Source organism: Eptatretus burgeri, chromosome 4 (genome assembly GCF_056783735.1).
Source record: "Eptatretus burgeri isolate ZD-2024b chromosome 4, Ebu_testis_v1, whole genome shotgun sequence".
Lineage (NCBI taxonomy): Eukaryota > Metazoa > Chordata > Myxini > Myxiniformes > Myxinidae > Eptatretus > Eptatretus burgeri.
This window is the reverse complement of record NC_140964.1, coordinates 100,952,433-100,980,025: the sequence shown is the minus strand read 5'-3', so window position 1 is coordinate 100,980,025 and position 27,593 is coordinate 100,952,433. Positions and strand designations below refer to the sequence as shown.

Sequence of the window (27,593 nt, the reverse complement as noted above, 5' to 3'; positions counted from 1 at the left end):
CACTTCTGCTTCAAAATCTCTGATGGAGACACCAGGAATGTAACTCAGGTCGGCTGTGTTCAGTGAACACTCGTTTGGATGGGTGATGAACTTAAAAAGACGAGTGTGCTCACGAAATTCTCCAAAGCGTGCTTTGAATGACTGTAGGAGACTGGATGTGAAGCCAGCTTACTGGTGGAGATCAAAGTATTGAGTGGGCTCACTTGCTGTGCATGCATCTTTAAATTGTCTGTTTTTCAAAATGTAGTAAACGACCTGTTTCAAGATCCATGATAAAGAGCTCCAGCTTGTTTTCAAAAGCAAACACGGCTTGTTGAAGGGATAACACTGTATTTCCAATGCCTTGCATTTTCACGTTGAGCTCGTTCAGATGTTCAGTCATATCCACGAGATAGTAAAACTTGAGGAGCCACTCAGTTTCGGCTAGCTCAGGATGCTCAATCCCTTTCATTTCAAGGAAAGTCCGGATTTCGTTGAGGCAAGCCGCAAAACGGCTAAGCACCTTCCCTCTTGACAACCAACGCGCATTGCTGTGCAAAAGCAGACTGTGATAGTTATTTCCAACTTCATCCAGCAGTGTTTTAAACTGGCGAGCATTTAAGGCTCGGGCAACAATAAAGTTGATCACACGAATGACCAGCGAAATCACTTCGCCAAGCTGCCCATCACACATCTGAGCACAAAGTGCCTCCTGGTCTAGAATGCAATGGAAACTTAGGATGGGTCTATTTTCATGTTCACGGAGAAGCGCCACAAATCCTTTGTTTTTCCCCACCATACACGGAGCACCATCAGTACACACAGAGATAAGTTTATCCATTCGTAGATTTTTTTCTTGAGCGAACTCCATGAAAGACTTGAATAAATACTCACCTCTTGTGGACCCTTTTATTGGCAGAACAGCAAGACTTTCTTCTCGCAGTGTATCACCAGCAGCATATCTTGCAATCACACTGAACTGCGACAAATGGCTTATGTCTGTTGACTCATCCAAAGCCAGGGAAAAGAACGGCGCTGTATTTATGTCCTTCACTTGCGTTTCCTCCACTTGGTTTGCCATCATGATGGTACGATCATGAACAGTTCTTGCCGACAGAGGCATGTCTTGTATCCGTTTGATTATCTTGTCTTTGTTCGGAAGATCATCAAAAAGTTCATTGGCGACATCCAGCATGAACGTTTTAGCATACTCGCCATCTGTGAATGGTTTTCCGTTCCTCACTATTGCTAAAGATCCAGCAAAGCTGGCGGAATTATAGTCACCTTGCCGGGTCCATACGCGGAGTTGCTGCTGGCTGGCTTGCACCCTGCTCAGTAGCTCTTGGCACGCTTTCTTTCTGCTGTCTCCCACAGGGTATTTTGATGCAAAGGTAGCATGGCGCGTGTCGAAGTGCCGCTTTATATTCGACCGTTTCATCGATGCAATTTTGTCATTGCAAATTAGACACACCACAGAACCTGCTCTCTCCACAAAGGCGAATTCTTCGGCCCATTTGTCCTGAAATGTATGATACTCCTCATCTTTTTTTCTTTTCGCCATCTTCATCGAAGGGTTAGCTTTGAGCAAATGAGAGAGAGGGAGATGTTGACCCAAGTGAGTCTGGCTGGCCTGCGCACGGGCTGACATACTCGAGAGGTGCGGCGCGGCCGGCCGACTCTGGGATGCTGTCGCCTCAGCGGTGGCGCGTGATTGGTCGAGATGAATTCCGTGACGCGTCTCGGCGGCGGCACGTCATTGGAGGAGCCGAAATCACGAGTCGCCTCAGCGGTGGCGCGTGATTGGTCGAGATGAATTCCGTGACGCGTCTCGGCGGCGGCACGTCATTGGAGGAACCGAAATCACGAGTCGCCTCAGCGGTGGCGCGTGATTGGTCGAGATGAATTCCGTGACGCGTCTCGGCGGCGGCACGTCATTGGAGGAACCGAAATCACTACTCGCGTCGGCCGCATGACTGGACGAAACAAAAACCGCTTCAGACAATTCGGAGGTGTTTTTTCTTCTCTCCTTCTGCCAAGTTCAGCCCTGCACGTGAATGAAGCACGACACCATTCAAACTATAGGTAAAGCTTCTGCGAGAAATATTGGGCTTTCCAAGTTTCAAACTCCAATTTTATCTGCAAGCCAGATGCAATCATCAAAAGAGCCATACCTGGCTCGCGAGCCACACGTTCCCGACCCCTGCTCTAGAGTCTAGAGCCTAGGCTATCGAGAGAGGGTAATTTCATTCTGATCGGACAAACCTTGGTCAAGTGTGTTAATCATCGCATACTTTCCATTCACATTATTGATGCAAAATTTCATTCAGAAAGTCCAAGCCAGGTCTGAGATACAGCTCAGACATGGGTAGTACAGCTTAGAAATTGTTAATGCAAGAAGGGGGGGGGGATACAAGAAAGACATTGTGCATAGCACGATACTTGATAAATCCTCAAAACAAATGTGACTTTAAAAATAATTGGTGGTTGAATTCAATGACCAAAAATGCAAATTTTGTTCAAATTTAAAGTCAATTGGATGAAAATTGAGAATTTTAGAAATTCCACCTTAATTGTTAACCTTTGCCCTGTGTTGACCTTTTGACCTCAAAATCAATAGGCTTCTTCCCTATGATCAACTCTTCCGTTTGGCGACTATTTGTGAAGATCGGTTTAAAATTGTGACCTGAAGGCGATTGACAGTCAAGCAAACAAGAATAAGACGTCGTGCAGAGCACGATGCTTGCAAAATCTACCCCCCCCCCCTCCAAAGTTTGCCATGGATACATAAAATTGTCCATTTCACTTGAGTAGTAGATTAATGGGGTTTCGAGTGCAGTCATTCAAATGAATGGGGGAAAAGGGGGAAACTCTCTGATTTAAGGTTAAAAAGCCCAAAACAGGAGTCTGATTTTCTCCCCATTTACCCCATGCAAATGAATGGGGAAAAAACTCTCTTATTTAACCCCTAAACCTCTAAATAGGAGACTGGGATAATACAAATGAATTGAAAAAAACTCTGTCTGAAGGCTCAAAAGCTCAAACCAGGAGTTTAATCTCTGCCCCCTTCCCCTCCTCCACCCTTCAACCCCCCCCCCCAATGTTAAATTGGGATTAACTTAAGGAACTGACTTAAATTGGGATTATAATTAAGATCTCTGCCCCATTGAGACACTGATTAAAACAACATTTCTTTTATATTATTATTCCATTCAAAGAGTGAGCCAATGAATATTTGATCATGTTCTACTTCAGGTAATGAATTAATTTTCCTATTACATTCATCACCATCGAGTATGTTCACAAATATTATTTTGGAACTTAGTTCTTGGTCTAAATATCTTTGTTGAGCAGAAATAAAATGATAAACTTCTCTTAATGCTCTTGTTTGATGACCTGAACCACATATATCATTTTGAGATTATAGTAAATTGTTTTTTCCATTGTTTAATTGATAACCATCAAAGTTTTCAGTCCATTCAAGGATATTTTTTTTATTTACATCATCTAACGTATTTGTAATCAAATTTATCCGCTTATTTGTTTTATCTACTTTTACCCCAGTTATTTCTTCACTAAGACTTATTTGATATTTCTCACATTCTTTATGTTTTCCATTTAATTACCAAGGTTGATTACATCTCTTTTATCATCAAAAGCTCCTAATGCTTTCTTATTTATTTCTTCTGTATATAATTGATGTTTATAACTTCTTATTTTATTCATTTTTCTTTACTCTCCCTTCTTTAAGATTAAACAGTTGTAAAAATGTTTAAAGTTTATTGTTTCATTTCTTATTTTTTTCTTTATTCCCTTTAACTTCTTTTTACACCTTTCAATATTATTGTCAATATATGTAAAAGCATAAGCCTTTGAACTCAATCCTATAAATTCACTCATAACCTTCCCACCCAATTCATCTTTAAACTTACCAATAACCATTTCGTTATTTGATGAAAACAACACATCACGAGGTTTATAATTACTTGTATCATATTTTCTTCTTCTTCTTTCGGCTGCTCCCGTTCGGGGTCGCCACAGCGGATCATCCGTATGATCCGCATAGTGATTTGGCACATGTTTTACGCCGGATGCCCTTCCTGACGCAACCCTGGTCGCCTCTTAAGACACAGGGATATGGTACACCTATTTTCACCGGGGTATATACCAGCCCAGTACACTGGTACTCATTTCGCCGACCTCGGAAGGATGACAGGCTGAGTCAACCCCCTGGTGTATTAATTCAGTGGCCCAACGGGGCTTGAACTCAGGACCTCTTGGATCCCAAGCCGCTGCCCTAACCACTGCGCCAACACCAGGCTTAATTACTTGTATCATATATATTATCAATATTATCAATCATATCCTCATATACATCTCCAGTCTTTATTTCTAATATAAAACTATCTGTATCCATATATAACAATGACACATTATCCTTATACTTCAATTTTAAATTATTATAGTAATAGTCATACATAAACAACTTTGACACATCAAGAATTGATGTTCCTATATAAATAGGTTTATCCATTTCAATACTCTCTTTTTTCAAATGAATAGCACAAAAGTTCTCTGAAAATAACTCCACCCGTTCAAAACTTGGTTTGTTAATTGACTTTTAAGCCTGTTTCCAAGATGTAGAAAGTCTTATGTTTTGTCGATTCCTAACATTTTCCATAGTCTTTCCAAATACAGCATTATTCATTAATTTATAAAAGTCCTTCTCAAAATCTGTTTTTGTTTCTGTTCTCCTTTTTGTATTAAAATCAATGTACTTCTTTAACCAATGACTTTGCTTAAATTTCAAAATCCGCTGAATTTTCCTCACTCTCAACCCAGCAGATAAATATTGTCTCAAGTTCCTTTAATGTAAAACATAACTTTCTTTATCATTTAATGTAGTAAGTTGTTTTTCTGAAGATTTACCCTTTATATTAAATGACTGTTGGTAATCACTTAACCATTCTTTTCTTGGACTTTCTTTATCGGAGGCATAGGGTAGGTCTTTATGTTTATTATGAAGTTATTCAGGGTATTTTAAATCAACCTCAAAATAATATCCAACTTCAGCCTCATCCAATTCTTTTTGAGAGGAGATAACAATATCAAGTAAAACTTTTTCATAATGTTTTTCTTTAACCCATTTAAGTTTCCCATAAGGTAAAGATTGAGACATTGCCCACCCATACAAATTGTTAGCATCATAATACATCAGGTAAGAGTTGTCCTCATTCTTATTATAATCAGGAAGATATTTGTTATTTGCTTTAGCATATCTCTTGGAACATACTTGAGATATTCTTCCTCTTTTCGCCTTCTCTATCATTAAACGCATATCTATATCACTGATTAATTCCAAATTTTGTTTTGTCATTTTGAACAGAGCACTCCAAGCCAAACCCGGGGCTGTGTAATAGTGAGCGGGGTCTAATCCATAAGAATTTTTATTATGACAGACTGTTCTAAAAGTTTCAAACACATCACTTAATAACAGTACATCAGGTTTAAGATATAAATCATGATATTCCCCAAGATCCTTTATATAAAACTTCTCCCAAACCTTTTTAGCTTGTGTATAATCTTCATCAGAAATATGAGTATTATTCAACTTACCATAGAAACTTTCCCTTGAAGGAAGTTGTGTTTCTTTAAACCTTTCAAATGAATCCATGTAGTCATACGGATATATTACCTTTTGTGATAGGAGATCAATCTCTTCTTGATTTGAGAAATATGATGTAAGACTTGGGAAGTTTTTAATATTTGGTGCTAACTCAGATAATGAATCTCCCATAAACTTGTGTGTGTCAAGAAATCTGATATGGGTTATGGGGGATGTATAAATTGTTTTTGTGAATGAGATGTATTTTTGATCTATGTTAGGAATGGCAGAAATATCTCCAGATGTCTTTGAAAGTTAATTTATAAATAGGTTGTGAAGAAAGACGGGAATAAAGTTTTGAGGTTTGTAATTAATATTACAACAAGAATGAGCGGGACCTCTATATTTACCAGTAAGATGACAATGATCTCTAACTTTAAACTCCTTAATTTTCTCCCCACAAATATGGCAAGTACTGTTCTCTCTAAATTCATTTTCCTCTTCCTTTGTTAATGACATTGGTTTGTAGGTTTTCACCATTATTTCTCTGAGTCTTATACAATCTTTTTCCAATTATCTGACAAACTCCTCTGAGGCATCTCCCCCTCTATAAACTTCTAACTTGTTCTATTCATCACCAACAGCTGATTTGATATAACAACAGAAACCGCAAGGAGTATGTTTTTGGTATATATTTGTGTATGATTTATTTTGATTTGGAGAAACAGTGTCTTTCTTTTCAAGGATACTTTCAAAATCACCATATATCACAAACATATGTTTTATAGATTTGTTAAAATCTTCGAATGATATGTTTGAACCTGCTTCTGGTAAATTGATTACGGTTGAGTTATGATTACTACAATATTTTGAATGGTGATTTAATCATTCTTTTGTGTGAAAGGAGTTGAGACATCTCTTACAAGGATATGTTTTACATTTTCTCTTATACATTTGTGATTTGGTTAATCTTGAGAAATTTTTGATGAAAGCATAATGTGATTTTTCCTCTGAAGTAAAGTGGAGGTCAATGTGTGTTTCATCATTTTTATAGTTGTTTGAAATTTTTAATATCTGAAATTTGTTTGTATCCGTTAATCCATATACATTAACAGAAAGATTATATATTCATTTTCTCAAATTCAGGAATATCTCTCAATGACATTGGAAACTTTAAATCTTTAACATTTAATGTATTCTCATATTTCTTATAATGTTTAACCCTTTCAGGATTCCATTGTGGAGGATGTAAGTGAGCAAGAACAGACCATAGAAAACATTTATTATCTTTGTTTTGAATATTAACAACCACTTTCTTAAGTTTTATCTTTTTTGGTAAATTAATATAAGAAGAACTTTGAAGAGGATCTGATTTTAAGATGTGTATATCTAAAAAGATTATTTTTGTGATAGTAAATCCACTACCTACTACAGTGTTATCAACATCTTGTTCTTGTCTCTGGAGATCATCGTAAACATCACATCTTACAAAATCTTGAAATGATGAGATAAAGTGAGGGTTTGTCCTCATATAGGGAGTAGTTTAATCGTCTTGTCTTACCATTTTCAATTTTCCTCCTATATAAAACTTAAAAGTTTTCATTTCACTTAATGTTTTTAATTATAGTTACAATACTTTGTTTAACCATATCAACAGCTTCCATGATTGAAGATGGTCCAGGGTCTTGAAAACGAAACAATCTTATTTTTATATGCCCTTTAAATGCCCGATCAGTGTTTTCAATAGAGAATTTAGCTTCCCTTTTTTCATTGTTCTTGTGTTTGCGTGATTGAAGGTGTTTATTATAAAAAAAATTTTAAGAATATCATTATCACATCCATCACAATGTTTTGTTTCTTGGTCTAGTGGAGATATTTTTCTAAAAAGATTGAATGTGTGTTTCTTGGTTTGAAGATGTTTTTTATTATTTTTATATTCGTGATTACAAACATCACAATGTTTTGTTTTTTGGTCAAGTGGAGATATTTGTTTGAAAAGATTGAATGTGTTTGTTGGTTTGAAGGTGTTTTTTAAATAATTTTTATATTCATGATTACAAACATCGCAGTATGTTGTATTCACCATATTTATATAATAAATCTTTGCTTAAACTAAAATGTTCTTGATGAAAATTTATTTAATTTATAGGTGAATCTTTGCATAAAACAAATTTATCCTCCAACTTTTTTCACTTAATAAATACAATGTTTCAAGACCCAAAATACAAGTTTCAATCAATCTCTTCATTTGTAAAAGATACTGTGAAATATGTTAAGGATGTGAAATTGAACAAAGATAAATATAACAACTATTGGATAAAAACAGTTATAGTAAATAATATGAGTTCTTCAATTTCCTTCAGTGGAAGGGCTTTTATTATACCTGGAAGAACATCAATTAAAGTATCTCTAACAAAAGTTTCTCCTCTCCTTCTGGCAATATATTCAAAACTAGAAAAAGCAATGAAACAAGAAAAAGTTTCAAAAAATAAAAACCTGATGGATGAAGCTTTAGAAAGAAAAGATAAAAACCATCTGTAATATGCAAGGAGAAATTTGTATTTTTTCAACAACCCAAAATATGTAAATCCTGATGAAATAAAGGATGTTAATATATCAGGTGAAATGACATTTCGTTCAATAGTAGTTAAGGATCATTTTAAAATTACCTTTAATATAAAAAAGTTGGAGTTGAATCTGTTAATGAAAAAAAGAATATTGATATCGAGGGTAATGTTTTTTCTACTAATTAAATGAGTCATTATTCAACTGAAGATTTTGAAGATTATGAGAGTGATTATGATACCAAGAGTTTGTGTTCAACCGACAGTTATGATACTGAGAGTTTGTGTTCAAACGGTAGTTATGAAAGTAGTTTTATAGATGATTGTGAAAGTACCGAAGATGATCGAGGTGTTCAATTTGAGGTACCACACAATATGGTTCCTAAAACTTGAAAATTTGACCTTAGGGTCAAATGTTTGAACTCAGGCGCTAACCATGAAGGTCAAGGCCGATCGCCACCAAAAATTAATCAGCTGAGCGCCAGACCATGAACTATATTCCCATGAAGTTTGAAGACGATCCGATCAAAATTACTCAAAAAATAAGGGTTTCGTCGACTCCCCTGATTTGCGACAAAGTGACCTTGACCTTTGACCTTGACCTTGAAAGTTTTATGCGCTGAAAGGGACCTCAATAGGACTCTGATATGTGAAGTTACAAAAATTTCCAATGATAACTGTGCTCTGCAGAGTGATCGATACGTGATTACAGACAAACAAAAATAATAATAATAAAAAAAAAACATACAAGCTGACAAACATATCTTGCAAAAACTTGGTTTTGGCAAGATAAATATAAAAAGGAAAATAATTCTTTTAGATTTACACCAAAAATGAATTACTTTACAAGATTGATTGGAGAAATGAATGTAAAGTATGAGGGTGATAACACACCTTTCCTTACAAGGGCAGAAACTGAACATATTAGAGCAATGTTCAAAGGATTGTTGATATATATTATTCATGATTGTCATTTTCAGGGAAATATCAACACAAGATATTGCATAAATAAAATAATGGATTATCTTGAAATTAAACCTGAACTTAGGATAAAATATAGAGTTTCTAAAAAAGCCAATAATAAATTAAATTACCTGTTTTTAAAATATATAAATGAATGATTTTTTTACCCATTTGGGAAAATAAGATAAAATTTCACAACCATAAAAATCTCCCAAATTCATTAAGATGTCTCATAGTTGGTTCAAGCGGATGTGGAAAAACCTGCTTACTTTTGAAGATGCTCCTAACTACCAACTTTTTAGATTATGATAATTTAATAATTTTCACAAAGTCGAGTTTTCTACCTGAGTATCAACTACTCTCACAAGGTTTTAATGCTGGTCTTCAAAAAGAAGATGTAATAGGTTTATTTAAACTTCAAAACAAACTAAATGATTGCAACATTGAAGATATAATACAACTATTTTGTGACACACAGAGATATAAAAAGAAATCAAAACCGATAACTTGTATTCTGAGTGATAATACGGATGATATACCGTCTCTCCAAGATTTGGATAAATCAAATAAGAACCTTGTTATCTTTGATGATTGTGTTAATGAGAGAAACCAAACGGTAATGGACAGCTACTACACAAGAGGAAGACATTCTTCTTGTAATTGTATTTATCTTAGTCAATCGTACTTTCAACTTCCTCGTCGTTCCATCAGAAACAATGCTAATACTTTTATTTTATTCAAGTTAAATTCAATAGATATAAACAATTTTTGGAGAGATAATTGTTCAACATTATGTAGTAAAAAGGAATTTGGGGATTACATGAAGCACATGACTGAAAAATATAATTATATTGTTGTGAAACAAGATGAGATATTAAGGGGTATATTTTTTGTTTTATAAACAATTACATATATAAATGACAACTATTATTATAAATCTTGTGGGTAAATCTGCTTCTGGAAAAAACTTTCATAAATCAAGGTTATTGTATTATACAAATGGGAATATTGTAAATTTACTTAAAAAAAACACCCCGTGATATGCCTTGTATCAACAATAACTAGAGCAATAAGACCTGGAGAAGTAAAAGGCGAAGATTATCACTATATTTCAGTGGAGGAACATATGCGATTGAGGAGTGAAGGTCAAATATTTGAGGAGGTTTCTCTTGGTACAACAAAATATTCACATTGTAAGAGTGAGTTAAAGAAACTAAAATCTGGTGGTCTTGGGATATCAGAAACTAATCCAGAAGGAATGAGACAAATTTTTAACCCTTCGTTAGTCTCATGGGGTGTTTTGGCACCCCACATTTTTTTACATTTAAAAAAAAATAGTAACATTATATGCATTTTCGCATTGGGGTGTGTATACACCCAACCAGACTAACCACGTTTGAATGACACAGCAGACTAACAAAGGGTTAAACATCTGAGTGGGGTTAAGATTTTATCATTCGGTTTTGATGTTGAAGAAGAAACAACGCAGACGTATGAAAAGTAGAGAAACAAGTATTAGTGAAGAAGAAATTACAACTCGTATTAATGTTAATAAAGAATTTGATGAAATATTTAAAGAAAAGGATTTATTTGAACACATCTACTTCAATGATGAAGAAATGGAAAATTTCCCTGTTAATCTTTACAATTCATTAAATGATATTTTCCAATAAATAAATGGATGCGAAAGAAAGAGCAAGAAGATTGAAGGAACATCAAGAGTTGGTTTCAAAAGTTGTAAAACAACAGGAAGACATAAAGAAGAAACACAGACAGAAACTAACGGGCGAAGAAGCATTTGAAAGAAAACGAGAAATTTTTAAACCACTTTTAAAAACTTCCCAAGAAAAAATGAAAGATGTTTCCACAGTTCCCACAATAGAATATAATCCTAAAAACTTCAAATGTTAAAAGATTTCAGTCAAATGACAGAGGAAGAATTAGAGGATATAGGAGAATTAGAATATGATGATGAAGGATTATTTCAACAACTGGAAGAGATTAATCAACCCCGTGATTATATTGTGAATGTTCTTCAAAACAATGAATATTCAGCGGAATCAAAAACCAAAGCAGGACTCATTCCAACAGAACAACCAGCAATATTTCATCTTGTTCAAGAAAAGGTGTTGATATTTAATGATGAATTAAGGTTCTTGAGTTCTGCTCAACCCCCTGCTAAATTAACCCCCAGATTAATGTTTCTTCTCACAAAAGATGGAAGACAAGCTTCAACTGTGAGGGATGAATCAAAGTATTTTGATAAACCATTGGATATAAAAAATAATGACGATAGAGTGTATATATATATATATATATATATATATATATATATATATATATATATATATATATATATATATATATATATATATATATATATATATATATTGATCTGCTGGACTCTGTTAATTATAGGGTTAGTCTTTCTGGTAAACGTAGCAAGAATGAGGAGGAGAAACACATTATTCAGGCTTTAAGTAGGCTTGGTTCAGGTGTTACTTTTCTTCCAAATGACCCATCACAATTAGTTAATAGACTGTTATTGTTGTTAGGTAGTAAGAAGGCTGGAAATAATTGTTTAAATGAAGCATCATCCATTTTAGACCAGTTGATGAACATGAAAATAATTTTAAAATATCAATATAAAGACATTTTATCTCGTATTAAATAAGATGAGAAGCATAATCCTTAGTTTCAATTTCACAACAAGTGACCACACATCTTCATTCCTATACCCACTACAACTTGACACGACAAAAGAATATGATGCGTCTTTATTAACAATGGAAACTTATAATACCTTATTTAATATTACCGAGAAAAATGATGTTTAGTTATAATCCGGGTCGTAGATACAAAACGATAACAGTTTCACCCGCAGCATATGAGATTTCTCAAATATCTTCCGAAATTGCTCGTCTTATGAAAGAACAGGATGATGAACCAAAAATATTGTTATAGATATTCAAAAACATACTTCAAAATCAACGATTAAACTTAAAAATAACTACAAGGTTGATTTCACAATTGATAATTCATTTAGAGAGTTATTGGGTTTCTCCTCAAAAAAGATTGAAACTAATGGGATGTTTTACAGTGATAATGTCATTCAAATATCCTCAGGAATAAATTCCGTATTAATTCACTGTGATTTGATTGATGGTACTTATAATGATGGAATAAGAACAAATACAATATTTTCATTCAGTGCATACTCAACCCCAATTGGTTATAAATTCAATATGGAACCCAAACATTTGGTTTATCTCCGTGTCAGGAAAAACCATACACAGAGTAAATTTTAGGATAACCAACCAAGATAATCGTATAATTTCTTTGAATGCATAAGTTATATCCATCAGAATTCACCTTCGTGAAGTTTTCCAATAAATAAATATGATTGTTATTGTGAGTAAACACGAGTTGGGAAAATATAAAATAATTACAGGCGATGGGATGTTCCTTTCCCCATACTACAAGGGTGAAGGTATGTATCTTGGTCGAGGATACTATAAACCTCAGAGACAAGGGTGTATCGGACATCAATTTAGAGGAGATTGGATAATTGATACTCTCATGGGTATCGGTTCAACTATTCTTAAACATAAAGACCTAATTGGTTCAACTGCTTCTGTTGTGGGAAATGTAGCAGGTCCTATAAAGAGTATAAAAGATGCCCAAAAGGAATCTCATAAATTACAAGGAATAAAAGAAATTAAGAAAGGCAAAACTCCATTGTCTCCCCAAGAACGACAGAAAATAATTCAAATACTTGGGTCAGGGTTTCAAAAGTTTTAACATCTTTTTTCCTAAATAAATACAAGTATGGAAGCAATTGATAGTATCTATGATTTGGATGATACCATTATCATCTCAAACTCCACAAAAAGGAGATAACTTCAAGGTAAATGCAATCACTGGAACAGACTGGAATGTAAATGGTACAAAAAGTTTTGAAATAAATAATCAACAAACTTATTTGAATCGATCCGAAGGTTTCTTGTTGTGTAAATTTAAATTCACTAATGCTGGGAATAACACAAACGCTACACTCGTCACTGATTTCTTCTGGAAAATATTTGATGGTGTTCGTTTATACATTGGAACACAAGAAGTTGAAGCTGTTGATTATGTCTCTGCTGTATCTGAAATGATGAAATTTACACTATATTCATTCAGTGATAGAATGGGAAAGGGGGCTGTCGAAGGTTTTATTCCTGATATGTCAACGGGAACAAACACAGACCCTGGATATAATCAAAGGAAAGGAATGTATAATGATGATGCAAACGCAGTTAATAGTTTTACTGTGGCAGTTCCTCTTTAAGGTATATTTGGATTTTGTGAACATGATAAAGTTCTGTATGGTCTTTAAATTAGATTTCAACTACAAAGGAATGATAATGAAAATAGATTACTTTTTGGTGTTGCTCATGCTTTTGGTGATCAGAATACATTTGTAATTGATGAAATGAGTTGGTATATTAGTGAATATACTCCTAATCTTAAAACAGAAGAGATGTTAAATAGAAGACTTAAATCAAAGAAACCACTGAATGTATCATACCTTAAAAGAAGATGTCAACACGTTAAACTAAACCAAATCACTTATACGTGGAATTTGGGTGTTCTGGAAGGAAAGCCACGATATCTGTGGATCATTTTTTAAAAACCAGATGGTGATACTGCTACTGATAAGAATATTGCATTGAGTGATAATGCTAAGGTGAAACAACTTCGTGTTTCTCGAGATGGAACATTTTATCCATGAGATAGATTGGAAATTAATTGAGAAAAAAATGATTTTGCTGAAGCATACAAGTCTTACCAAAAGGTGTGTGAAAGTAATGGAAATAAAGAACCTATTTTGGATATTTTGGATATTTTGGAAAGCATTTAAAAGTTTGTATACAACCTATGCGTTTGATCTGAGTGCTCAAAAGGAAACTATAAAGTCTAATCGAGTGGATACTTCCCTATACATTGAAAGAGGAGAGAGTGAAGAAGTTGATGCATATTGTTTGCTTTTGGAAGAAACAGAATTACAGATTAATACAGATAATGGTGTTATGATTAGTCTCACGTAATTTTTTTTGTAAATAAATGAGTGGCAAAGTACCAACTGGGGCATATGTTAATCAAATCAATCTTCATAAACTATCATCTTGTATTCAAAATCAAAAGCCTTGTACGATTAACGTTAATACAATTCAGAGAAAAGGAGCAGAAAGAATTGATGTTTTGCTCACAAGAGAACAGGTGGAAATCTTGAACGATACTGGCTCACTTAAAATTAAAATGACAAAACCAATGTTGAAAAAATATTAAATAAGAGAGACGAGTGGAGGAATTCTCCCATTTCTAATTCCTTTATTTGCTGGTTTAAGTGCGGCTGGAGCATTGACGGGTGGTACTTCAACAGCGGTGAAAGCTTCCAACGAAAGGAAGGCCTCAACTCCAGGCTCAAAAAGAATAGGAAAGACATAACAAAGAGTTGGAGAAACAAATTAGTGGAAGTGGTGTAATTGTAGATTTTGTTGAAAAACTTGAAAGTCTGCCTGATAAAGCGAGATTGTTAGTTGGAGATATGCTTTCTTCTATCGCACAAGCAGGTGTAAAATTAACCAGAAGGGGTAATGGATTATATCTTTCTAATAAATAAATGAGCATTGATGAGTGGTTTAAAGAATTTGGAAAGAATACAACATCAAATTTACAACTTGTCAAATATTGTAAGAAATTAAAAATTCATAATGTGGTTATTTGTATGAGAGATGAATTAACAAACGTGCCTAAACATACAAAGAATATTATTATGAACTTAGAATATAATAATGGGAAAGGTTCTCATTGGGTTTGTATTTTTAATTGTCAAGACAAATATTATTTTGATAGTTTTGGTCTTCCACCACCTGTTGGTCATAAAATTCTTACAGAAGGTGTTTATCAAATTTTTCAAGTCCAATAATTAAATTCCAAGTGTTGTGGTCAATTATGTCTATTTGTGTTATTTCAACTCAACAAAAATAAAAAATTTTATGACATTTTTAATCTAATATAATGACTTATGTTGGTAAAGATGGTTCTATCTTTGGTGTATCCCAAGAACTGGATATTGATTTATCAAATTATTACACAAAAGCACAGGCTGAACGACAGAAATATAGTATAACAAAAAATATGAATATGAAAAATGCTTATAAATTAATAAATTAGCCAAGCCCGACTGACGCGAATGACTTGGTGAGATGAAGTGATTTATCACAATATATATATCCTTAAATAAAACGGCCATGCATTCCAAAGATACAGAAGTGTTGATTTTATCTCCAGGTCATACAAAATTCACAGTTCCAATTAAATAATTTTTTTTATAAAGAAGGGCGTATCGTTTGTATGAGAATAGAACAATGGGGGTATGATATGAATGATTTAGGGTATAATTGGTCATTTAAAATTGACATAGAAGACCTGGAACAATTAAATCAGTCTCGTAAGGAAGAATATTATCCACTTGGTATTGAGAATGAGTTTTGTGGAAGTAAGATTAGTAAACAACAAATAAAATAATTTAATAAGGGTAAATATAATAATGGTTTTGCCCTAGTTTATATCATGAAAACAGAAAAACAGGATTATATATAATAAGTAAGGAAATACAAAATGATTTAACTATGGGAAGATGGGGAGGTGTTTCGTGTCATAATATTAATCTGTCATATATTTCTTGTACATAAATGACAGCAAGAAGGCTTCAAGAAAATTATCATTTCTGTGTCCAAGCATACCTTCAAGAAAAGGGTATTCGGTATTTTAATACATATGTTCTACAATATAAGAATGAGGTATTTTCAATCAAAGATTGGCTTTATACTGATGTTGATAAACCAACAACTTTGGATTTAATTAAAATGTTAAATAATGAAAAAAATATAAAGTTAAGAAAACGTAAAACTCTTTTAGAAATTCAAAAGAAATTTTATTGGTTTCCTGTTGTAAAAAAAAATATTTTGGATACAGGACTAACAAGAAATCCCGATGAATATATGTATGATATTCTATGGGGTGTACGTGATTCAAGGATAGTAAGGGACGAGGAAGGAGTTGAAGAAACTGAGACAGAAGAAGAGAGGGAGAGGAGGAAAAGGAGAAGAGAGAGAAGGAGGAGAGGGCGAAGAGAGAGAGAAGGAGGAGAGAGAGAGAAGAGAGAGAAGGAGGAAAGAGCGAAGAGAGAGGAAAGACAGAGAATAAATAAATATAAAAATATGGAAACCAGTGAGATTAAAAAAAGATTGGGGTATTACAGAAAATAAATTAATCTCAACGCACTGAGGAGGAAAACAAAGAATTGACAAGTCTATTAGAAATTTTTTCGACAAGACTATTGACATCGTTTTTAGGGGAAAGATATTAACTTCAATTAAAGTTTTTCATTTTTTTCTTAAATAAATGGAGGAGAGAGTGAAGACGTTTCTAAGGATTCTTTATGTTTTAAAAATTAAGATTCAAATGTGCATGTTGGAAACTAAAAAGGTTTTTGCACTCTGTCGGAATTTTTCTCATAAATAAATGAGTTATTGGCTCAAATGTAAAATGAAAACTAATACGAAAAATATCTCGTATTTTAAAAGTAAAAATAACAGTGTTATACAAAAAGGTATGTGTTCGGTGTGTGGTTCAAAAAAAAAAAATCAATTTATCTCCAAACACAAACTCAGAGGAGATGTACAAAAGTTTTTATGAGAAAGTAAATTTACAACTACTGGAATACCAGGGGAATTACATCTACCAGTGTATTCTTTCTGTGGTCCGGGCACAAACTTGGATAAAAGATTAGATGAGGCAGACAATCCTAAACCATGGAGTAAACCCATCAATAGGGTTGATGAAGTGTGCATGAGGCACGATATTGATTATGGGCATACCACAACTTTGGAAGATAAGCATGAAGCCGATAGAGAAATGTTGTATAATTTGTCTCTGATACAAAATCCAACCATAAGAGAAAAAGTTGATAGGTTCATCGTGAAGAAGATGATCAGTACCAAATTGAAACTTGGGCTTGGAAATTCAAAAAACTTATAGGCTCTAATGATGTCATTCAGACTGAAGAACAATTAGCTGATGAATTATATTAACCAATATTCACAAAGTTTCAGAGAAGGAAGGTTTATTCCCAGGAAGTTGATTATATCTGGTCCGCTGATTTGATTGAACTCAATAATGATAAGGGGTACAAGTATGCTTTAACCGTTATTGATTTGAGGAGTAGATACGCATGGGTTGTCCCTTTAAAAAACAAAACAGGTAATACTCTTATGTTAGCCTTTCAGCAGATATTTAATAAAAGTAAGAGAAAACCTAAAAAATTGTGGACTGATGAGGGTAGAGAGTTTTATAACATGACATTTATGAATTTTCTAAAAAAATAACAGTATTACATTATACAGTACCTTTAATGAAGGAAAAGCCGTTGTTATTGAACGCTTTAATCATACCTTAAAAGAGACACTATATAAAAAATTCACACAACTCGGTTCACAACAATGGTCATCTTTTATTCAGGATGTTGTAGATAAGTATAATGACACGATTCACACGTCAACGAATACGAAACCATCAGAAACATTTACAAAATTAAAATATGAAAAAGAGTTTAATGTCAAAAAGCCTAAGTTCAAAGTTGGTGATATAGTCAGAATATATAGATGGAAATCTCATTTTGAAAAAGGTTATACAAAGCGGTGGACAAATGAACTTTTAAAAATTGTTGATGTGATAGATACAGTTCCTTGGACTTATAAAGTATATGATTTAGAAGGGGAACAGATTTTAGGTTTATTTTATTCACAGGAATTACAAAAGACAAAGATTGATTGAATTTTTTTGACTCTGCCCACACAAGCTCCACCCACACAAACCCCACCCACATAAACCCCACCCCACACAAGCTCCACACACAAACCCCACACACAAACCCCACCCCACACAAGCTCCACCCACACAAGTTCCACACACAAACCCCACACAAACCCCACCCCACAAAGCTCCACCCACATTCATCATATTCACATAATTATGATTAGTTAATTAGTTTCCCACACACAACATGTTTATTTAATGAAAAAAAATTATACACCCATCCACACAAGCTCCACCCATCCATACAAGCTCCACCCATCCACCCATCCACCCATCTATCCACACAAACCTCATCCACGTAAACCCCGCCCACACAAACCCTGCCCACACAAGCCCCACCCACATAAGCCCTGCCTACACAAGCCCCGCCCATACAAACCCCACCCACACAAACCCCTCCTACATAAACCCTGCCCACACAAGCCCCGCCTGCACAAGCCCCGCCCACACAAACCCCACCCACACAAGCCCCACCTCCATCATCCCCCCTGTGCGCCCCCACCTTTGACCAACCACCTCCCTCATCCCACTCCCCACCCTTCCCCATACACACACCGGGAGGGGAGGGGGGTGGGATGAGGGGGTGATGCGTCGTTGGGGGAGCGCACCTACCCCCCCTCCCCCTCTCCTTTTAATGTCTTTATTCTTTTTTTGTAGTTAAGAATCAGATAATTGTAAGGAAAGCATTTCTAATTAAACAACATTGAAAATACAAAACATTCAGTTATAAAAATATATAATATTTCCAAGCAGTCTGTGCCAGGTGCCTTGAGTTACATGTCAGATTCCCGCAGATGATTAACTTGTGTGCTTGTTTCATCCAGGCAGGGGTTTAAACTGAAAAATAAAAATAAAATGTGTCAAAACTCCAGAGAAATAGAGATAGACAGAGATAAGCAAAGACATATAGACAGATATATGCAGATGAATAAATAGACAGAGACAAGCAGAGACATATAGACAGATGGATAAATAGAAAGATAGAGACAAGCAGAAAAACAAGACACTCACATAAACTCATACATTCACGTGCGTATTTCTCACCTTGAAGTCAGGCCTTTTAAGATTAGAGGAGGTGTCAACAATGTTTCCCAGTCGGTAATGATTCCTTTCAATTGAAGACGAAAGGAATAAATCTCTTGAATAACATTGTCTATCTGTATCCATTCGTTGTGTAATTCAAATAAATCGTTCTCCACAGACGCGATTAGCGATGAAGATAGGCTGTTAGGAGAAAACAAATAATAATTCATCATACAGTGATTTAATTAATAATCAGTTGCATCACTGTCATTCTCAGAGAAAGCATACACAAACTTACCAATATCCTTCTCCAGATGATTAAGGACTCTCTTCATCAGATGAAAAATAGTTCATGTTTCATTCGTTTTTTCAATAGAACAAGGTGAGAAAAATTATAAAGCCTTCAAACTATTATAAAGCCGAAAAGCCTATAAAGCGCATGATAAATTATAAAGCCTATAAAGTGCATGAGTGAGCGTCGACTTTTAAAGCAACTTCGAGGAAGTGGGATTACTTAATCTTGGAATTTCCAGGGTGTGTACTAGTTGGAAAATGACGGTTTGGGCGAGACAACTTGGGAAATACGTGGGTGATACATTCTCAAGCAGTCTAACTTATTTTAACCCTAAAATGACAATACTTTTAATGATTTTGAAAAAAAACTTACGTTTATTAGCCTATTAGTGTTCTGATTTAAAATATAACCACGAGGCCTTGTCTCTCACAGAATACTTCCTCATTTTCACGGCATGAACTGAAAACACTTAAACAAACTTCCCCATTTATTGGCTCACTCTTTGAATGGAATGATAATATAAAAGAAATATTGTTTTAATCAGTGTCTCAATTTGGCAGAGATCTTAATTATAATCCCAATTTAAGTCAGTCTCTTAAGTTAATCCCTATTTAACATTGAGGGATTGGAGGGTGGAGGAGGGAAATGGGGCAGAGATTAAACTCCTGGTTCGAGCTTTTGAGCCTTCAGACAGAGTTTTTTTCAATTCATTTGTATTATCCCAGTCTCCTATTTAGAGGTTTAGGGGTTAAATAAGAGAGGTTTTCCCCCATTCATTTGTATGGGGTAAATTGGGAGAAAATCAGACTCCTGTTTTGGGCTTTTTAACCTTAAATCAGAGAGTTCCCCCTTTTCCCCCATTCATTTGAATGACTGCACAAGAAACCTCATTAATCTACTACTCACTTGGATTAAAATTGACAATCTGAATCAAAGCTCAGGTCAATTGATGAAAATTGATTATTTTGCAGATTGAAATTGATGATTTTAGATATGACCTTGAGTTGACCTTTGACCTTTTGTCCTCAAAAATAGTTGCTTTCCCAATTCAATGATGGACAATGCAAATGCTGTTCAACTTTCAAGTTAATAGGATGTAAATTGATGATTTTTCAGTTAAACTGATTTTAGATGTTTGGCCTTGAGTTGACATTTTGACCTCAAAGAGTTGGTTTCCCAAATCAGTGATGCAATATGCAAAGCCTATTCAACTTTGAAGTCAATAAGATGAAAAATGACGATTTTAGAAATTTGACCTCAAGATGACCTTTGACCTCAAAATCAATAGTCTTCTCAGTTGAGAGTACCTCTACAAGTTAGTAAATTTTCATGACGATCGGTTTAGAATTGTGACCTGCAGGCGATTTACAAACACACAAATGAAAAATCACTCGGTGACAACTTAGCGAAACGGAACGTACTTCGTAGAGAACGTACCTCCGCCAGACTGTATAGTTTATATTTTGTATGCTGCTGATGGGTCGGATCTGATTCCGGACCTGAATCAAAATCGAATCTGCTTGTTCTTGTCACCTAACCAACTCTTCCACCCCGTTTTGTCACAAGTCGTCCACAACATTTGGAGATAACATGTTCTCCATAGTTTTTAGCCCATCTCTCAATGGAGAAGAATCAGTTAAAAATTAAATAATTCTCTTATCCAGATCTGGATTCGGATCTTCACCAAAATTGAATCAATTCTTCCTTGTGGCACTCCCAACCTGTCTGCTAAGTTGTGTGTGAATCCAACCATAACCTTTTGAGATATTGTGCTATATATCGTCTTTGGCCCCATCTCTCAATAATGGTGAAAAATCACTTGAAAAATTCTCAAATCCGGATCCGGATTCAGATCTTCACCTAAAACGGAACAATTAGTCCTTGTCACACACCTACCCTGTCCACCAAGTTTCATCCGAATCTGTCCTCAACTTTTTGGGATATCATGCAATATCATTTTTAGCACCGTCTCTCAATGGTGAGGAATCGGTTGAAAAAATATAATTATTGTATCCAGATATCGATTCGGGTCTTCACCAAAATTGAATCAGTTCTTCCTTATGGCACTCCCAACCTGTGCACCAAGTTTTAGGTGAATCCATCCACAACCTTTTGAGATATTGTTATCTATATCGTTTTTGGCCCCATCTCTCAACAGTGAAGAATTACTTGATAAATTCTCAAATTCAGATCTTCACCAAAATCGAATCAACTAGTCCATTTCACACACCCAACCTGACCACAAAGTTTCATCCAAATCTGTCCTCAACTTCTTGAGAGATGCAATATCGTTTTTCGTCCCACATCTCAATGGTGAGGAATCAATTAACAATTAAATAATTCTTGTATCGAGATCTAGATTCGGATCTTCATCAAAATTGAATCAATTCTTCTTAGTGGCACTCCCAACCTGTCCACCAAGTCTCATGTGAATCCTATAACCTTTTGAGATATTGTGCTATATATTGTTTTTGGCTCCACCTCTCAATGGTGAAGAATCACTTTAAAAATTCTCAGATCTGGATCTGGATTCGGATCTTCGGCCAAGGACGGCAACGCTAAATTTTGGTGGTCTGCACACACAAAAAATTTCAAAACGATTGCTTGAAAACTGTGGCCAAAAATCGTGTGACAAACAGACAAACACAGACAAACGCTACAGACCAACATACTTGTCAAAAAATTTTTTTTTCACCTAGCAACAACCAGAATAACAAAATCGACAACAATATACTTAATAAATCTTTGATTTTGCAAGTAAGAAGAAAGACGTCATGCATAGCACGATACTTGCAAAATCCACAAAACAGATTTGACCTTAAAAATAATTGGTGGTTGAATTCAATGACGAAATACACAAAGCCTCTTCAAATTTTAAGTCAATCAGATGAAAATTGACAATTTTAGAAATTTGGCCTATGTTGACCTTAAAAATAATTTGTTGAATTCAATGACCTGAAATGCAAATCCTCTTCAAATTTCAAACAATATACGGTACCTGAAAAATCTTCGATTTTCGCAAGTAATAAACAAGGAGCTTGTTCATCTCATCGAGGTTCTCCGCCTTTTGAGTGGTATGAGGAATAGATCTATGTAATATGAAAGCTACATCTCAAAGGGTTTTTCAAATGTTGCATACACATTACACAAGCCAAGTTACCAAGATGGTGCCATGGCAACATAATTCAGCCAATTCAGCGAAGCCAATTTGATGTAATCAATTGGGATAATTTCTTGAGGAATAGATATCTGCAATATGAAAGCTAAATGTTCTACTGTTTTTGAAATATCGCGTACACAAAAGTCCACTGACAGATTAATCTGTCGGAACTCATTTTAATTTTCCGTCTCCTACCTGTCGGAGAAGTGGGCAACAAAAACCTAATGGTGGTTTATGTACTTCTTGGAGGTTTAAGAAACTCGGGGTGTACCATTAATAATCGTGGGCTCTAATTGTAGAAACAAACGCTACAACAGCTATAAGCCTCGCCTTGCCCAATAGGGGTAGGTTCAACAATATACTGTAATTTCAATACAAATGCTGTACTCACCACACAGGCTGGTTGTTATGTCCACATTGGTGTGGAGCATTACTGTGTGTCTTTTTTATGATTTTTCATGGGGGACTCAAGAAGATTAACCACTTGTAGGGCTTTTTTGGGGTGCCATGAGCCTAAAAAAATCTCGACATACTCTGACCATGCGTCTCTTGGCGTTTGGGCATGATATCTCATGTTTTAAGGCAGTGCGGGAGGCACGTTGTACGGATTTTGATATGAATTGCTTGCTTTATTCTCACCAAATCGTATACAAATCGTTTAACTCTGAACCACACAGTTTATATGGAATTTCCGAGGGTTTTGAGGATTACTCTATTTGGAATAACTTTGCAAACGCTAATAGGATATGCACAAGTAAGGAGTAATGAGAGACTTGTACAATACATACACAATGCATGACAACAGAAGAATACAAAAACAAAATTAATGTGGTGGAAAGTGCATGAATATTTCATATGAGAGTCCTTTCTTTTTTAGAACATGACACATTGCTTCTGTGCTCCCCTGTAGCTGTTTATCAATGCCATATATAATAACTGTGGAATGTTGTTCCAAATATCCTATCGCACTTTCCATAATTAACCTCCGCCATCGAAGATGGACGGAGGTTACTGTTTTCACCCCTGTCTGTCTGTTTGTTTGTTACTTACGAAATCTTTAGATTTCGTAAGTATATTGATGACTTCCGTTTCTGTTTGTTTGTTTGTTTGTTTGTTTGTAGGCACGATAACTCGAGAATGGAAGAAGCTACCAATGTCAAATTACACCACGTGATTCAGGAGGGTGATGGCAAGTGCTGATTAGATTTTGGTCGAAATCGGTCAAAGGTCAAGGTCACAGTGAGGTCAAATATTCGATTTTTGATGGTTTGGTACAGATAACTCGAGAACGGAAGAAGCTACCAATGTCAAATTACGCCACCTGATTCAGGAGGGTGATGGCTAGTGCTGATTAGATTTTGGTCAAAATCGGTCAATGGTCAAGGTCGCAGTGTGGTCAAACATCCAAAAAATGATAAATCGAGAACGGAAGAAGTCAAATATAAAATTACACCACGTGATTCAGGAGGGTGGTGGCTAGTGCTGATTAGATTTTGGTCAAAATCGGTCAAAGGTCAAGGTCACAGTGAGGTCAAACATCTAAAACATTCGATTTTTGATGGTTTGGTGCAGAATCATCATAGAAACTTCTGGTTTGCGTCGCTACCTTCTCGAGAGACAGCTTTTATTAGATAAGGTCAGAGGTCAAGTTGACGATTTCGTAAGTACCAGTCTATGACTGCTTGTTTGTTTGTTTGTGAACAATATTACGGAAAAACTCCTGGACGCATTTCGACGAAACTTGGTGGGGGAATTATGTATGGTCCAAGGATCATGCCATTAGATTTTGGACTTGGTCCAAAGGTCATTTTGAAAAAATATTTGAATTTTTTTTTGCATGTCTACATGTTTTAAGTGATTTCCAACCAAAAAAAAAATTTGTTAGAGAAAAAAAACAACAAAATTTTGCAACTTTTTTCAAAAAAATTTCATTTTATTTGAAAAATATTTGAATTTTTTTTTGCATTTCTACATGTTTTAAGTGATTTCCAACCCCCCCAAAAAAATTTGTTGGAGAAAAAAAAATTAGAAATTTTGCAACTTTTTTTTCAAAAAAATTTCGATTTTTTTTTTGGCATTTCTACATGCGCATCAATCTAGTTTAGTTTATTCAATCGTGGTTCAGTAGAGTCTGATCCGTTTTGACCTACAATGAATAGGTTATCTGGTTCACTTAAGTGACCCAGCAGTATTGACGGCGGAGGTTTTGCATTATACCGAGTGCTCCCCCTCTTGTTCATCTAAGGTGTTTGGTTTCTGTTTGACTTTCTCAGTGTCCATGTAACCCTATGTAGCCTCAGTGATGTTCATATCAGGACTTTGTGCAGGCCTAAGCATATTTTTGATTTCTCATCAAAATCAATCATCAGCCGATGTGCAGCTTGTTCCACGTAGTTTTTAACCCCTGAGGTACTTTGCATCACTTTTGGAGAGTTTAGGTTATCTTCCTTGACCGCTTCTATTGTCAACGGATTACCAGTTTTGCGTATCCTCCTCAGTCTCGAATAAGGCTGCTGCTAAAACTTAATACCAGGGGTTCGGTGTTCGGTTTCCTGTTTCATCCTCATCTGTACAGACGTCTACAAAGTCTACCGCTCGTAGACCCCACCCATGTCCTTGTTTCTCAAGACAGCGCGGGGTAGTGTGTTCTTTGAACTCTCTCGAGTTGCTCTTTCTCGAGTCGGCTGCAATCTGCCACATGGAGCAGCCTTCATTAACCAAGACGTTGATCTATATATACTTGTCATTGTGATATTTCTTCCCATGAGATAGAGTATTCACCACAACACAAATATATCACCACCTATATACATAGTCCTTCTGCAAGTGTTGCACTTTCTGATTCCTTGTATATGACTACAGTATAGATATATCAACAGATACGATGGAGCATTTCATTTTTACCATCAGAGAGAGGTCTTGTGATAAACTAATTATTTCTAATACTGTATGTCACATTGGTTGTTGTGAAATGCCATTGTTGTATAAAATTGCTTTTAACAATAATTACCAAATCAAGATGTGAATTTTTTTGATTAAACTTTAAAATTTGTATTTGCAGGAACTTGAGGAAGGTGAAGTGTCAGATGAGTATGTCAGTAAAAAAATAAAACTTGAGAAAGAAGATCCTGATGATGACTACTTCCGAAATGGTATGTTTTGTGCCTTTCATTCAACATACTTTTCATTCAACATACTCCACGCACGTGAGGCGAAAAGTGGAGTTAAGCATTTGGTTCATTTCTGTCTGTCTACAAACGTCAGTTTATGATCGAGAAACAACTTTATTTCATTTGAATGTTATAATTCAAACGTGAATCGGAAACCTAACCTGCAGTTTAACTGTACTTTGGCTTTGAATTTATCGCGATCACCCAAGGGCAGAGGAGTGAAATTTTGTTTCTTTATTTTAAATTTTATTTTAACTCTGCCTGTCAGGCAGTCAAACAAAATTGAAAATCATTCCAAACATTAAACTTACTGTTTTTAGGGACCTGGTAAAGGGCACAAACTGGAACAAATAAGTCATGTAATGTGTTAAGGTGGTGTAAAAGATGCTTCCAGTGGTAAACAACAGTGGTAAACTTCTGAAAAAAAAAATACAAAATTCTACCACTTTAAAAATCTTAATTTTATTTCAGTTGAATTATATACTTGAACACTAGATCACAAATCACCTTCTTTGCACTTTCAAAACCTTTCTTTTAGCAGTACTTGGACAAAATATGATGGCATTTTACGTCGTCGCGACAAATCAAATTTGCCGCTCGTAGACCCCACCCATGTCCTTGTTTCTCAAGACAGCGCGGGGTAGTGTGTTCTTTGAACTCTCTCGAGTTGCTCTTTCTTTTTAGGTTTCACAAATAAAACAATTGCATTGAAACTGTATTTCAGAAGTGTTATATTCTATTTGAGATACTTTTTCAGGTAATTTGGTGGGTTTTTGACTTGTTTCATGACCGTATTTTTGTCTTTCTTGTATTTGTCTAATAAGGCTTTTGTTCTTGCGATTTATATTCTTGCATACATTAGAAATTTACTGTAAAGAATGGGAAATTATTTAGATTTTCTTTTCCTGTATTCTTATTGTGGTGTTGGGTATTTTAGGAAGACCCACAATACTTGGAAATAATTGGATTATATATGGCATCATGTACATATTACAATGTAAAAATGTTTTTTTCCTCTCTTACCTTGTGTAATATTATACATCCTCTTCCCCTCATCACTCCCTTTTGTTCTCTTTCTCAACCACTTCCACACTTCATACCCTCCCTTTTCTCCCCTGTGTTGCTTTCCTTGATTCCTTTTGTCAATTTTGGTCCTGACAATTTACATCTCGTCTCCTTTTTTTGGTACACATTAATGAGTTTGCTTTTGTTGGCATAAAGTTACACCCTCTAAAAATTCCATGTCCCTTCCTGAAAATTTCTGCATCGGGTACACATTTTTATGGTGTTTAGGGTTTGACATTACAGAAAATAACTTTCAATAAAAACTAACTCCTGCGAGCGTCACACCAACACTGATGGTTCAAAGTTGATCCACAAACTTGCCCAAATTCACAACAGTTGCAGAACATTTTTTTTAAAGCTTGTTTACTTTGGAAGCAACAAACAGCAACACAATACAGCACATCTCTTTTAATTTCCAAAGAATTATAATTGTGAACTCTTAAGAAATGCATGATCAACCTTGTTAAGAATCATGTTGAAATGCAGCATTTTTATGCTTCGATGATTTGTTGCTGTTACATATGGATACTTGTTAAAATGAAGTCTTTGAAATGCAATTTGATTTAAAATTTGCCAAAAAGAGTGAACAACAAATTGACAGCTAGTTGAACTGTCCATTATCTCTGCACAGTTATGGATTTGGGGGGGGGGGGGTGGAGAGATCATGTACCGCTGTTGTGCTCATAATTGCAATATTTGTTGTGTATTTTAAACTTACCAGCATTTCAGACTGCCATTGAAAGTAAAAGTGGGATCATATTTTTGGCAATGTGGTGACCTTTTGTTTTGTTGTTTTGTGATGCAATGAAATGCAGTACCTTATTTGTGTTTTTATCCTGTGCTGGTA

At 35.0% G+C, this 27,593-nt stretch overlaps 1 protein-coding gene and 1 long non-coding RNA gene across 23 annotated transcripts in view; one reads left to right on the top strand and one right to left on the bottom strand.

The window, feature by feature from the left end:
- The window catches only part of LOC147028760 (uncharacterized), a 377,598-nt gene that overhangs the window by 145,394 nt on the left and 204,611 nt on the right, over window positions 1–27,593 (top strand). For all 22 annotated transcript variants that reach the window (XM_085879466.1, XM_085879463.1, XM_085879462.1 and 19 more), the window contains one exon: window positions 25,573–25,663. In XM_085879466.1, the coding sequence (XP_085735592.1) occupies window positions 25,573–25,663 (91 nt within the window). The remainder of the gene's footprint in view (window positions 1–25,572; window positions 25,664–27,593) is intronic.
- Window positions 18,651–19,920, bottom strand: LOC147028764 (uncharacterized). The gene is made up of 3 exons (XR_015057712.1): window positions 19,355–19,920; window positions 19,078–19,257; window positions 18,651–18,870 (listed from the first exon to the last, which is right to left on the bottom strand). It is a non-coding gene; the product is annotated as an uncharacterized LOC147028764 (long non-coding RNA).